Source organism: Microtus pennsylvanicus, chromosome 20, assembly GCF_037038515.1.
Source record: "Microtus pennsylvanicus isolate mMicPen1 chromosome 20, mMicPen1.hap1, whole genome shotgun sequence".
Classification (NCBI taxonomy): Eukaryota; Metazoa; Chordata; class Mammalia; order Rodentia; family Cricetidae; genus Microtus; species Microtus pennsylvanicus.
In genome coordinates this window covers 25058521-25073292 of record NC_134598.1, presented here as the reverse complement: position 1 = coordinate 25073292, position 14772 = coordinate 25058521, and the positions used below count along the sequence as shown (strand labels likewise).

The 14772-nt window shown below is 38.2% G+C and overlaps 2 protein-coding genes across 3 annotated transcripts in view; one reads left to right on the top strand and one right to left on the bottom strand.

Annotated features, from left to right (window-relative positions):
- The window catches only part of Tmtc3 (transmembrane O-mannosyltransferase targeting cadherins 3), a 40182-nt gene extending 39040 nt beyond the window's left edge, over positions 1-1142 (bottom strand). The window contains exon 1 of the mRNA XM_075954194.1: positions 932-1142. The gene's annotated coding sequence lies outside the window, so the exon portion shown is untranslated. The remainder of the gene's footprint in view (positions 1-931) is intronic.
- Positions 1143-1334: 192 nt separating this feature from the next.
- Cep290 (centrosomal protein 290) overlaps positions 1335-14772 on the top strand; it is a 79513-nt gene continuing 66075 nt past the window's right edge. Inside the window, exons 1-11 of one of the 2 annotated variants that reach the window (XM_075954625.1) lie at positions 1335-1506; positions 2038-2167; positions 2305-2382; positions 3257-3326; positions 4383-4429; positions 7298-7441; positions 9136-9189; positions 10241-10393; positions 11076-11258; positions 12064-12153; positions 14337-14459. In XM_075954625.1, coding sequence (XP_075810740.1) covers positions 2066-2167; positions 2305-2382; positions 3257-3326; positions 4383-4429; positions 7298-7441; positions 9136-9189; positions 10241-10393; positions 11076-11258; positions 12064-12153; positions 14337-14459 — 1044 coding nt within the window. In that variant the 5' untranslated portion in view covers positions 1335-1506; positions 2038-2065. The remainder of the gene's footprint in view (positions 1507-2037; positions 2168-2304; positions 2383-3256; positions 3327-4382; positions 4430-7297; positions 7442-9135; positions 9190-10240; positions 10394-11075; positions 11259-12063; positions 12154-14336; positions 14460-14772) is intronic. The other variant, XM_075954626.1, reaches the window with a different exon arrangement.

Sequence of the window (14772 nt, the reverse complement as noted above, 5' to 3'; positions counted from 1 at the left end):
ATGGCTCAGTGATGTGACCAAAGCATGGATGAGAAAACCGTGTTTAACGTGGCCAAGTGGCAACTTCTTAGATGTAGGCACGTGTTTTGCTGTACCTCTAACAAGAATAATACAGAAATTGAACAGTATTCGGAAAAAACAAACATGGTGATCAGCCCTACAAATCTGAATTTCTTTAATATTTGTTTCAAATACCACTTTCTTCTAAGCTATTTCTTGTTTTTCTCAACCAAACGGTTTGTACAGAAATTTTTGTCAAAAGTAAATTTTAGCTTTTACAGATTTTTCTCTTAATCTCTCTCATCTCTGTCTCTCTCTCGTGTGTGTGTGTGTGTGTGTGTGTGTGTGCGCGCGCGTGTGTAAATGAAACACACTGTTTCAAATAGAAGCCTACGGCTTCCTAAGTTACCTGCTGGTGCACAGTAACTATGGAATGGGCAGAAGTTGCCCGAGGGAGGCGGCAAACACCCGAGAAGGCGCTTTCACCTAAGAGCCCCCCTCCTTGGTACCCGGCAAATGACAGCAGAATGCCTGAACTTGGCGTGGCCCCCCTGTCTTCCTCTTGTAGGGCTCCCTTTCTCCGGCCTTCGCAACCTAATAAGCACTACAGTCCTCAAGCCTCTGCAAGGGGCGGGCGAGCCGAGAGCCGGCCCGCTCTGGATGCTCCGCTCACCCCAGACCGTGAACTTGGGGGGGCCCCCAGCTCCACTTCTCCAAAGCACACGGTAGATCCCAGGGAAGCAGAAACTTTTCTGTTCCCACTTCCCTCTCACTGAAGCCACCAACCGGGAGCCCCCAGCACACACCTGGGCGGCGGGAGGAGTCCTCGCCACCTCGGCCAGACCCCGCCGGCCCTGCAGCCCCAAGCTGGAGCGTCCCCAAATCTCTAGTGTTCCCTGGATCTCCTCCCGGCCGCTGACCCCGACCTCACCTGAGGGCGAGTCCGCGGAGGTGACGGTTCAGGGAAGCCTCCGGGAGAGTGGACCGGAGAGGGACTCGGTGGAAAGCACTGTCATAGTCCGCCACGCCCGCGATCTCGGGGTAGCCGCACCTCTGCCGCCGCCGCCGCGCCTCCCGCCTCCCGCTCCTTCCTCAGCCTCTCCGCGGCGGCCGCAAGCTGCCCGCTTTGCACGCCGGGAACTGGCTCCTCGCTCTCCGGGACTTCTAGTCCCAGAGTGAACGGCGGCGAGACCGAACTGCACTCTGGGACGTGGAGTCCTCTTCTCCTGACTTTTCCCTCATCTAGAATAATGGCCTCGGCGGGGAAGTATAACCGTAAAGCTTTTCCCACCGTCGTGAAATGTAGGCGCCCCCCGTATCCGGGGCCTAGTTCCGGTCTTTGGCTGGGCGGGGAGTGGTGTCGCCTAGCAGCGGCCGCCGCTTGGGCTCGCTCAGGAGGAAGAGTTTGGCGGGAGCGGGAGTGCGCGAGGACACCTCTTGGAAGAGACGCCCCGGGACGCGGCCGAACCCGCCGTGGCCGTCTGTGTAGATGAGCGACTGCCGCAGGTTGCAAGGCTGGGGTTTGGGTGGGTGGATTCCCCGTGAGCCCGGAGCGGCTTAGTGTCTTTCACGGGTTCCTAATCCCGAGGGACAGTCTGCAGCCTACCGACCCCGTCCTTCTGCCCTCTCCTCCTCAGTGCCTCGGCCTTCTTGATTCAACTTGGTTCCTCACACACACCTCCCCGTTCAGTCTTTCTTTGTACCCTTAACCAAAAATCCTCTCGTCCCTTCTCAGAATCGGAGGACGTTTTCAAATTTCAAACATGCTGGGAGTTAGTATTGTCTTTGCTGGTAGGGGACTTGGAAGAGAGGATGTAGGGGTTAGGGCTTCGTTTTAGCAAGGAAGCTAATAATTTTAGCGTGTACATGATCGGATAGGCTGTTTCTCATCTCATCGTGGCTGTTTGCCCGTGCTTCTGCTCTGTGTGGTCCAGGAGCCATAGCTCTTTGTCAACACCCAGAGGTAGAATGAGAACGTAAGCACTGCTGCAATGCCATTTTCCTTGAAGATGCTAAAATCCACCTGTCTTCTTGTAGGAGCTGAAAGGCGGCGAAAGAATTCAAGATGCCACCCAACATAAACTGGAAAGAGTTAATCAAGGTGGACCCAGATGACCTACCACGCCAAGAAGAGCTGGCAGATAATTTATTGATTTCCTTATCCAAGGTGTTTTACAAATACTTTGTACATAGACAAAACGTGATTAATTGAAATTGCTCTTTGGAATAACTGAACGCTACAATGGGAAGAGTGCTTGTATTTATGGGCAGGGTATGAAATAGTTCACCTTTTTGTTTCCTTAGGTGGAAGTAAACGAACTAAAAGATGAAGAACAAGAAAATGTGATACATCTATTCAGAATTACTCAGTCTCTAATGAAGGTTGGTATGGAGGAGATATTTGACTAACTTTAGGGAAAATGTGGGAATCGATTCTTATGTAAACTCATCTTTATGGAAATATTTGGAATGCCTATGTCATCCCTCAAAAATAAGTTCTTCAAGTGTATATTTAAAGTGGGTTGTACTATGTATAGCAAATCTAGTTCCTATTCTAAAAACATTTAAAGAGTGTGTAGGGGAAAAAGTACTTTTTAAAAATAACATAAATGTAGCCAAAAGTTCAAGTACAAATGCAAAATGTCTTCTAGAAGCTAATGGTGAAATGGTAAGAGGATTCTAGATTTTCATAAATAAATACTTAGAAAGAATATGTACTTACTCTTTAAGTTAGGGCAAATGCATGTAGCAAGCTGTAGACAAACAGCTATTGGGTTGGTAGTTTGGGATTTCTTGTCCTGGGGTTTGAGGCTGTATTTTCCATTATTAGCAGGTTAGGATTGAATAAAAGTTTTTGAGCCATAATTGACAAATTCAGAAATTTACTTAAGATAGCAAAATTAGATGTGTTGTATAGTACAGATTGAAGGGGATTGGAGCTGGGAAGCTCCAGTTCTAATGTGGTATTAATAAATAAAATTATATACCAGAATAATAACAATTGGAATGGGAAAAAGATTACAAAAACATTTAAAACAGTGGATATAAAATTTAATGGAAAAATCAGAGATGACTCACAATCTTGCCATTCTAGAATTTACAGGTTAAGTATCCAACAAATATGTACTAACGTTCTTTGTGTGCTAGCTGTTGTACACACTAATGACCAAGCTAGCAAATGAAACTATTTGCATTTTTTGCTGTTTATATTACAGTGTAAACAATACAGATTTTTCTCTTTCAATTTTATATTTAGATGAAAGCTCAGGAAGTCGAGCTAGCCTTGGAAGAAGTCGAAAAGGCTGGAGAAGAACAAGCAAAATTCGGTAAATGTCTGGGGAAAAAAAAATATTGTGTCACCATTAGTTGTCAGTACAAAATTTATCATATTCTACAAAATGCGTTTTCAACTCGTCGTGAAAGATGCTGCATCCTTGCACCGTTTCAGGGACTGACCTGACTGATGTGGCAAAGAATGAAGGAAAGACAACACAAAGACACACAGAAAAGTTGGCTTCGGGTGCACTAGGCTCTCTCATGGAGTCTGCAGCACCCCAGAAGCTCAGTGTCTTTATTGTATACACTTAAGGAGAAGCGGGGTTCTTGTGTGTTGCTGAACATGAAGTCGGGTGATTGCCTACAGATAAAATGGGAGTCAGGGTTTCTGGTATACAATTGAACAAGGAGGCAGATTGAGCTAATCTCGGTAGGAGTAGTTGTAGCACGATTAATAAAAACCCAGAGACAGAAATTGGAGTTCAACCTGAAGATCAAAAAAAGCAAAACAGCCAGCCACTGGCTTTTACCTCTATCTTAGTTCTAAATGATGATCCTGCCTCCAGGAATCTCAGGATAAGACTGTCTGAGAGCTGTCTCTTCCTGTCTTATATTCCTCTCTAGTGCTGTGGTTAAAGGTGTGCACCACTATTGTCCAGTTTCTATGGAAAACTAGTGTGGCTACTCGGATTAAAGGTGTGTGTCACCACTGCCTGGTCTGTAAGGCTGATCAGTGCAGCTGTTTTACTCTCTGAACGTCAGGCAAGCTTTATTTATTAAAATATAAATGAAATATCATTCCATTATTCTCTGTAGGGAAACCATAAACATGATGGGGAAGAAAGCTGTGGTGGACATTTTCTACACACATTCCCAACATTCACACTCAGATGGAGGGAAGGTTCTCCCATCTGCCATGGTTCTCAGGCTTGGGAGTTCCTGACATGGCTTTGCCCATTGACGTAAGATTTCACTTACTCAGGTCAAGACAGTTCTAGAATGCCTGTTCCATGGATTTGGTAATTGCATTATTTTATAAACATTCACTTAAAATCTGATTGCAGAAAATTTAACCAATTAAAACATTTGTATTTTTCTTTTAATAGAAAATCAATTAAAGACAAAAGTAATGAAACTGGAAAATGAACTGGAGGTACGGCCTTTTGTATTGAGTGTAATTGTTATTAATTGCATCATCTTACGTTATTTCCAGATAGTAGGTTGAAAAATACAATGGAAATTTTGTAGTCGAGAGTTGTTCATTGTACAGCGTATGTTTCTGTGATTTGATTTTTAAGAATTAAGCATTGAATAAAGCAAAAACAGTTGCCATCTGAGCTTTCAGTCCCAAAACGTATATAGAAGGCTTGGTAGTAATTGAGATGGAGGGGTGTGGGAACTCCACACACTGAGATCCTGAAAAGGTCAGAAGGAAGGTGACACAAAAGGATCAGGGAGCACGTGCGTAGGGAACTTTTCTTGCCTGTGACCTTAGTGCTTCGAAGTTGAGAGATTGGAAAGGGGGTTATCTGTGAGGTGAAGAATGGAGGACAGAGGACAGTACGCTCAGAGATTAGGGATGTCAGGGAGCCTTTGTAATGCGGTGGAGCAAGGACTGAAGACTAAGGGATCTGCAGTCAGATTGCAGTTCTAGTCCTCCATCTTTTGACTCAGCTCTGTACTTGGATGTGTTATTTCATATTTCCTGCTGTATTTGAAGCTCCTGGAAAAATGTCAAGCACTCCAAGCACTCTCAGTAAATATTTCTTATAATAAGTGATTTATGAAGTTGAGTTGGCTCTGCATAGTTTTTTACCCAGACAGCAGATAAGGAATAGAAGAATGTGGCAACTGAGGAGCTCGAAGTTTTGATAATGAAATCTTAGCTAAATAGGTAGGATGTCAGAATTGGATTTGGGGCAGGGGAAGGTTGGAGACAGGAAAAGGGTAAGTCAAAGACCTTTGTGGTCACGTTTGTTAACGGGAGGGAAAGTAAGAGAATCACTGAGCAAAATGTCATTTTCCAAGGATATGTTATGGGCATTTGACTGGCAAAATGTACTAAATCAAGACACAAGTTATATTTAACTAGTTATTTAAAGTTATTAAATAACTCGTGTGAAAGTATGGGATTGTGGGAATGGCTCAGGTTGACTACTTTCCTTTCTTTCTTTGTTTCTAATACACTCTCAGTTGATTTCTGATGGAAGACTGAGCTACCCTAGGCTAGCTCCTACTGGTAGGACAGGAAAACTATACCTACAAGTTGCTGAGACAAAATACTAACAAAGAACAGTGTAAAGGACCATGGGTTTATTATCTTGGTTCCTAGTTTTAGGTACAGACATCATTGCAGAAAGCATGGAAGTGGGAATGTGAGCCCTCTGGTCACATTATATGTGTGGTCAGGAAGTACCCAGCAATGAAGGCTTCTGCTCCGCTTATGTTCTCTTCTGTATTCAGTCTTGGTATGTTTCCCTTCTTTGGTTAGGCCTCTCTAGCGTACTGTTGGAGGCATTCCAAGAGTTGTATCCCCTAGAGGATTCTACGCCCTATCAAGTTTTCAAGACTGGTCATCCCAGGATGAACGACCAATCCCACATCAAAAAATCAATGGGGTCTTTAGGTGGAACAAATTTTGGTGGGAGGATTATCTTCACATATCAGTTATGAGGTATTCCAAAAGGTTCTTGAATGATGAAAGTCTGATTTCTAAATTTAATGAATCATCTAATAAATCATAAAACCTCTTCATAATCTGAAAAAAAAAAAAAAAAAAAAAAAAAAAAAAAAAAAAAAAAAAAAAAAAAAAAAAAACATGAGTAGGAGATTGGTGACTTGCTCGTATCATGAGTGTATCAGAGTGGGATAAAGAGCCATCTCGTAAAATCAAATCAAGTGAAGATACAGAGGATGGCAGAAGAATGACATGATTGGTAGCTTGGAGGAGGCAGGATGGATGAAAGCTGGAATAGGAACCTTTCCTTGGGCCTGCAAGAGTGAACAACTCCCTGTTGAGGAAGTTCCTAGGGAAACAGTATCCTAAAAGAACAACATTCCAGCTTTGTAAGAAAATAAAGAAGGATTTAGTTAGAAACAAAAGCTCAGGATACAATGTGTATTTTGGAAGATGCTTTTAGAGATCACAGTGCAAAGCTTCCTGGAGTAGAGAGGACTGAGAAACAATTGATAAGAGGGACATAGCAGAGATGTGTGGGCAGTGTTGAGTGTGAGGCAGTTCAGGTGATGAATGTTTCAGGCCACAGTGTGACTGACAGGAACAGGAAATAAGATGCATTTAAAAGTCAGGAAGCTTTAAAGTGATGATGTCTCGGCCTTCTTATAGAGTGGTACTAACCAGTCATGGCGCTTTACATTTATATTTGTTAAACCTGAAAATCTAAATCTTTGCACTTGCCACAACCCAACCAACTGTACACATGGCTTCTGAACTAGACAAAGATGGGCACCAGAGAGATTTCTGCTATGCTACAAAGTACTGTCTGTTGTAAGTAGGTCTTGGTGTCCGAGAAAGGGCAGCTCAAGGGCACCAAGGTGGTTTCTAAGACTCAGGAGCAGTCTTCATAGTTCCCAGCCCTTAGTCTCTAAGCCTTTGCAATTTAGTCTGAACCTGTGACTTCGTGACTGTAACAGACAGCCTGCAGCCAGTTTTACATGGTTCTTTTGGTGGTTCGGGAAAGTGCATGGATTTTTGACTTATAATTTAAAGCCTAAATAACTTAAGATTTGTTTGTTGTTTATTATATAAAACTATTTTAAATTTGAATATATTTTGATCATATTCCCCTCCCCCAAGGCCTTCCAGATCATTTCCACCTCTCTACCCACCCAACTTTAAGTTCTTTTTAAATGGTGTGTACATGTCTGTGATTTTACATATCTGATGTTGAAGCATGATGAAAATCTAAAGTTGAGTTTTTATTGTTGACTCACTTGAACCTTCAAGTAAAAAGGAATTGCTTATATTTTGAAGAATTAATCCTTGGCTTATGCCTTTCAGATGGCTCAGCATTCTGCAGGTGGACGTGATACTCGGTTTTTACGTGATGAGATTCGTCAACTTGAAAAGCAATTGGAACAGAAAGATAGAGAATTAGAGGATATGGAAAAAGAGCTGGATAAAGAGAAGAAAGTTAATGAACAGGTAAGACACCTTTATCTCAATGAATCTTAATGCTAAGATAATCCTATATGGCCAATCGTGTTTTTTCCTTTGATATCAATTCTTGATTTTATGTAATAGTTGAGGAATAATGTGCACCTAGCTCATTTTTGTAGCAGTATTCATTGTGTCATCTCATCTCTGAAATATAATGGAGTTATCTACTTCTACTGATATAACTTGGAAAGTAATCCTTCAATTTTGTGACATGTTTTTCTGAGGACATTACAATAACATAAAATTAACTTTGGTCTTGGACGTGAGTATGAAGGAATGTATTTCATGTTCATAAATAAGCAAGTGGTTTTTCTTACTATCAATTTATTTTGGTGAGTTTTATATGAATTAATGAATTTTGATGAGGTGAAATTGAAAAACCATGAATGCATAGCCCCTATCCTTTCTTAGTTGCTAAGGTATAAATTCCTTTCACCTTTAACCTATGATTATTTCAGCATAATCAAAACTTTGCTGCATGGTACAAAGTTTCTAGTTCTAACAGATACTCACAATTTATATTAAGAATAGCATAAGATAATTTGATATTTTATGGGTGCATCAGGATATAAGATTGTTGAGATACGCTTTGGAGGGCTATTTAAGCCAGTTTGGGTGTTCAGCATATAATGTATAAACTGAGTCTGGAAATAGAGGCGAGTGTAGCCACAGAAATTGAAATGTATGTAATGTCAAAGAGCACACTCTGGATAGAAGGTCCATCATTTCCTAAGATGAGAAGTAAGAAATTGTCAACAACTACATCTGTTTATTTGACTGTAATGTAGATAAAATGGGGTCTCTGTCATCTGTCAGGTACTTTGTATGCATTGATTTGTCTTCTACCTGCTGCACCCTAGTGTCTAAAGAACAAATTATGCCTCCTTATAGAACCTTCCAAGTGTGTTGCATGCTATTGTGGTTGGATTTTTTTTGCTTGAGTAAGGCAGAAAACAGAAAAATAAAAGGCCATCAAAAGGGTGTTTTATGGAGACTAGTTAATAAAAAGCCATCTTATTGGTTTTATTTTTTTCTTTGTCCAGAAGAAAAAAGACACTGTCACAAATACACTCTTTTAGATGAAGAAAAGAATATTTGACATTTTCTGCTGTTTTGTTCATTGAGTATCATGTTAAGGACTATATACATCATATTTCTCATGTCCATAAAGGAGATGAAATGAATTTAAGAGATAGTAAATGACTTTTTCATACTTAAGTAAGAATTGATAGTCCAAGGATATAACCCCAGGCCAACATGATTTCAGATTGCTTCAATTAACTTTTCTTCTGTACTGCCATTTTCTAGGTATTTCAGAATTTATAAAGAGCAAAGAGTGTTTTTTTTCTTGACATAAGGAAAGACAGAATGATTTTAAACATTTAAAAGATTGGGCAGTATAACCTTTAGATGTTTGTAATTTTTAACCTTTAGTTTGCTTTTGGTATACAGTTTTTATTATTATTATTATTTAAAATTGAACTGTTTTTGTACTTTTTTAAATTCTTGGTTTAAAAATTCTGTCTTATTTGTGTCCTAGTGTCCTAGATATGAAGTCTTTAGTAGTTTTAAATGTTCTCTGCTCTATTGTAAAAGATTTAGAATTTAAGTCAACAAGTGAATATGGGAATAAGCTGTTAATTACTTTTGAGTTTTATCTTATTTTTATTTTATTTTAGTTGGCTCTTCGAAATGAGGAGGCAGAAAATGAAAACAGCAAATTAAGAAGAGAGGTTAGTAGAAAATTTCAGTATATGTGGTGGTTCAACAAAGAATTACCTGTTTAAAATGTTAACTTAAGTTTGTATTTTTAACTGGCATGTCCTCTGTGTAACCAATGATAATCATACTAGCTGATTTTCTGATGACTTTGTCTCGGGGAATTACAAAGTCAACCAAAATATGAGCCCGTTAGGTAGTTTATTCCTTTCTGTGTCTGTGTGGATCCATCTTGTTTTCTGTTACATCGCCACACTCCCTAATCAGCTAACTCGGCATTTCAAGATTTCTTTCTTTATGACTCTTTGTCTAGCACTCTAAGAATTTTATTTCTCATAAAATCTTATAAGTTGTATTATTTTTTAATTTATTTTGTTTTTTGTTTTTTCGAGACAGGGTTTCTCTGTATAGCTTTGGTGCCTGTCATGGAACTAGCTCTTGTAGAGCAGGCTGGCCTCGAACTCACAGAGATCCGCCTGCCTCTGCCTCTCAAGTACTGGAATTAAAGGCGTGTGCCACCACCGCCCAGCTATAAGTTGTATTATATTTTGTGTATGTGATAAATAATAATTTCCTGACTTCAAACCAAAAAATACTTTAGTTAAAATATGATGACATCATTTTCCCATCCCTCTTCCTCCTCTAACCCCCATCTGCCATGTTCTCTACTTTTAATTTTAAATTTAAAATTTCATTTTAACGTAGTCCAAATGTTCTTTCTTTTGGTTCATCCTTAGTATTTTCATTTCTTTGGCTATTTTAAATAGATATATTCAGTTTTCCTAAAAAGTTCTTTATTCCTGTTTCCTTTAAAACATAAATATTAGTTTTAATTATGTGTTGCCTTTCTCATTTCTGATTATCCTTTCCTGTCCTTTACTGAAGAACAAACGTCTAAAGAAGAAGGTGAGGCTGTAAGGGTAGTGGAACCTTGGGGACTTAGAGATGTGTTCTGGGAGCATTAGTTTAAAGATAGATTTTTGTCAATGTTTATTGTCCTGTTGTTTTCTTTTGACACTGGATAGTATTTTTAATGGGCGACTACTGTGTTTGCTCAAACCTCAGAATGAACAGCTTCGTCAGGACATTATTGACTACCAGAAACAAATAGATTCACAAAAAGAGTCACTTCTATCAAGGAGAGGAGAAGACAGCGACTACCGATCACAGCTGTCTAAAAAGAACTATGAACTTGTTCAATATTTGGATGAAATTCAGGTAAAATGGCTAAGTTCAGAGCAACGGTTTTACAAACTTGAATATCAGGGTGGTTTGAATCTAACATCTCTCGCTCTTGGTAAGTTTTGATGATGTGCTTACCATTGTATTTCAGTGTTTAGTTTGTGTGCGTGCAGGGCTGTCGGTACATTTGTGTGTGTGAGAGGGTGCCTGCCCGTGTGTGGAGCTCAGAGCAGAACCTCTGCTCTTTGCTGTCAGCTTCTGCCCTGTTTGAGGTAGGATCTCTTTGTTCACTACTCTGTATTCCAGGCATCTAGCTCAGCAAATCATGGATTCAGCTGTTTTCTCTCTCCCATCTCACAGCAGGAGCACTGGGAATAAAAATAAATAGTATTGTGTCTGGCTTTATGTGCCGTCTAGTGACTCAAGCTGAGTTTCACATGTTTTGACTGCAGTGCTTTCCCCACCGACACATCTCTGGCTACACTGTGTACTTCTAAAGCACAAAGTAAATTGTATCTCCGAATTTGTAAATATTTATTTTCTCCTTATATTTGTCATTTAATTTGACTTAATGGGCCAATGCCACATTAATCCTGATGGTCTGTGAAGAATCACTTTTTCTTTGGAGGGCCCTGTGGCTCTGTTTAATTTTAACCTAATATGAATTTCAGTTTCTTGTAAAACTATTTTAAAGTAATAGCTTACTTAACATTTTTAGACCTTAACGGAAGCTAATGAGAAAATTGAAGTTCAGAACCAAGAGATGAGAAAAAATCTAGAAGAGTCTGTGCAGGAAATGGAGAAGATGACTGATGAGTATAACAGGATGAAGGCTCTTGTGCACCAGTCAGACACCGCTATGGACCAGATAAAGAAAGAGAATGAGCACTATCGACTTCAAGTAAGAGTCCTGCTGAAACCAAGACATTCTCGCATAGCTCCATACGAAGTCATCGCTGATGATTTGACACTAGAAGTACTTTAGTCTTCTAACACGCGGGTTTTGCTGCTTTTCTTAATATAGTAACATGTTATCATCCCGATAATACTTGTCCACAAGGGTTCTCTCATACGTGCCTGTGATTCTTGACATTTAAGGAATGTACATGGTGCCTGAGTGAGAGTAGACAGCAGTGCTATAAATAAGTGTGGGGATATGAAGATTTTCTGTTAAAAACATAACCTTTACATTTAATTTCATGTCTTAAAAACAGTGAAAATATATTAAATATCAATATATTATTTATTATTTATGTAGGATAAACTTATTTAAAATTTAAATAATGTTGACAGATATGATTCTCTATTAGTAAGTACACAGCAATTTGGTGAGTGTAGCTTATCTGAAATACTTGGGGTCAGGTTTCCTTATGGTGAAGTTCATATGTCCCTGAGTTCATGTTCTTTAATACAGTGCTCATACACCTTTAGTTTTTTGACTAAAACAGAGCACATGAAATATGATGTGTAATTTTCCTCTTGTGGTACCATAAAGAGTATCCAGTTTGGGAGCATTTCAGATTTTACAGTTTCATTTAGTATTGTACAGCCTTTAAGTAGCACCTTTAACTATAGGTGCTATATGAATAGCACATGAAATATAAGGCATCTGCAAGCATGTATTTGTACATTAATAAATATGCATATATAATAATACATTAAATGCACTGATTTGCACCATTTCATGAACCGATTGCCACTCTTAGGTGCGAGAGCTCACAGATCTTCTGAAAGCAAAAGATGAAGAGGATGATCCAGTCATGATGGCTGTCAATGCAAAAGTGGAAGAATGGAAGGTGCTTTCTCAGTTGATCTGACTTTCTTGTTTTCTATTTTGATTTAACTTCAGTTTTGACTTTTAAGGACTTAAACCAGATATAACATTTATGTTGTTTTGAAGAAGTTTATTATGTGTTCTGACTAGAACAGCTCTAAACTTGTATATGTAGTCCTTGGATTCATTTATTTATTAGACAAGTATTAAAGGCAGGATTAATCAGGAATGGATTGGGAACAGATTTGTCAAAATCATTTGGAAAGCCTTGGCAGAGTGCCCCATGTGTACCTGATTCCTACTTTCCAGTCAGACCTGTTCCAGAGCTGGGATAGTGATGGCTGCTATTTGTGAATGATCAGAGATGACTGAATTTGTCATTTTTATTGTAAAAGCTGTCACACTTCTGTTGTCTCTGTTTCCGGCCATGCTCACATAAACCATATGGGTAGTGAGGAATTGTTTATTATTTGGAAAGCTCAGATAATCTATATTTTAAGCAAATGTAGTTGCAGTAGGGATAAAGCTGAGTGAATCACGTAAGGCTTAGTTAATCTAGAAACACTAGAACATAAACACCTGAGCTATTCAGGTCTGTTGTAACCACTCAGCTGCCGCTTCGGCGTGGAAACAGCAGTGTCTGTGACCTGACAATCCATGGATGAATGAGCATGGCTGCTCTCCTGGTCCTTACAGGGACAAGTGGCAGCCAGAGTCTTTCAGCTGTAGAATAGGATTTCCACTTTGGAAAGAAACAGATGTTTGAATCACATTTAATCATTTAATTTTTGTACATATAGTGAATTACTTCCCTAATGTGATATTTAGGAGGTTTACAGTTTTTCTTTTGAAAGCAGTATTTTAATGAGAAGTTATTCATGCATATATACATATATATATATATTTATAATTTTTTGGTAAAATCAATTGCTGCAAATGTGATTGTAATTTAAATTATAACTGTATCTATCTTTGATTTTTATAATTTTTGTGTGAAGTGCTTCTTTTTTATATGGAATAATTAAATTTATTATATTTTTGATTCTTTTTGATTTTTCATTATACTTAGATAATCCTAATATTGCTAGACTAGAGGTTATATTTGCCTAATCCTATTACTTAGAAGGCTGAGGGTCTTGAATTGAAGACCAGCCTGGACTTTTGAGTAGTGAGACATTATCTTAAGATAAATAGATAAATGATTGATTATTTATATTGACTAATATACTTTGAAAAAGAAAGAAGATTTTTTTCTCATCTTATTCCTAGTTTCTTCTATCTTCTGGTTTTATATTTTATTTAAATCTTTGAAACAGTTATATTTATTTTTTTAAAAGTGCAATGGTTGTAGCTAACTTTTATTCAAATAATATTTCTTGAATATTTTCTCTTTCTCACTATTTTCATTACATAAAGACTTGTGTAGGATTTGAGTTTTTTTTCTCCCTTTTATTCATTTGATTGAGCTGTTTTCTAGGTACATTCATTTTTTTCTACATACACTTTAAATTGTTGCATGTCTAAATATCTAAAAACCTGTTCTCATTTTGGTTTTGACTTTTAGACTCTTATGGACAATTTTTATGATATTTATTACCATCCTTATGACTTTTTGCTCTCTGTAGCTAAGAATATAACATACTCTTCCATTCATTAAAGATACATTGTACTTTTCTCTGAAATTTTAATGTTTACTTAATAGACATATTATATAAAATATTTTGTAGTTGTATAACTTTGAGAGTCGAGGTGAGAGTTTCCTTTAAGGGTTGAATTGTAAATTTCAATCTGTAATATAGTAGTTGTAGTTTCTGACATTCTTTTATTAAATTAATTTTACTTCCTGGGTTGGGGAGGATGATACAGTAGTTGTGTGGCATTATGAGGTCCGAAGTGTGGATCCCTGGTACCTTGTGAGCATACCGGGGAGGCAGAGACAGGCAGAGTCCTCGGCCAGTCAGTCTATATAACCTGTAAGATCTAAGCTCAGTGAAAGACCTGAGCTGAAGAGAATGATACCCCTGTCAGCCCCTGATCACAGACATGCAGACAAACACATTGTATACCACACACTAATAAACAATTTAAAAGCATTTTATTTTTTGTATTGCTTTAAATGTACCAAAGGTATTTATTATTTTCTATAAATGAAAAGTGGTTTGTTAATTTTCTTTTTTTAAATAACGTGTCTTGTTTTGTTTATAGTTAATTTTGTCATCTAAAGATGATGAAATCATTGAATATCAGCAAATGTTACATAATCTGAGAGAGAAACTTAAAAATGCCCAACTTGATGCTGATAAAAGTAACATCATGGCTCTGAAACAGGTAAAACCTCAAAATTTGCAATATCAGCATGTTATGTTAATGTCTGAGCTGGCCTGTCTGTGTTTCACCGTGCCTAATTGGTGGCTTCCATTACTGAGTGTGTAACAAACTGTGAAGTTTCTCATACATTCCCAAATGTGGGGAGGTGAGACCAGAATTAAGTTTAGAGTGAGAGTTATATTCAGATTAGAATTATTATGCTTGTTTATATTACTATGTATTGTCAGACTGGAATTCTAAGAATCTATTAAAAACCTATAGATTTTAAAATCTTACTACCTTTTAACGTTTATTATCATATATTTATGCCTAT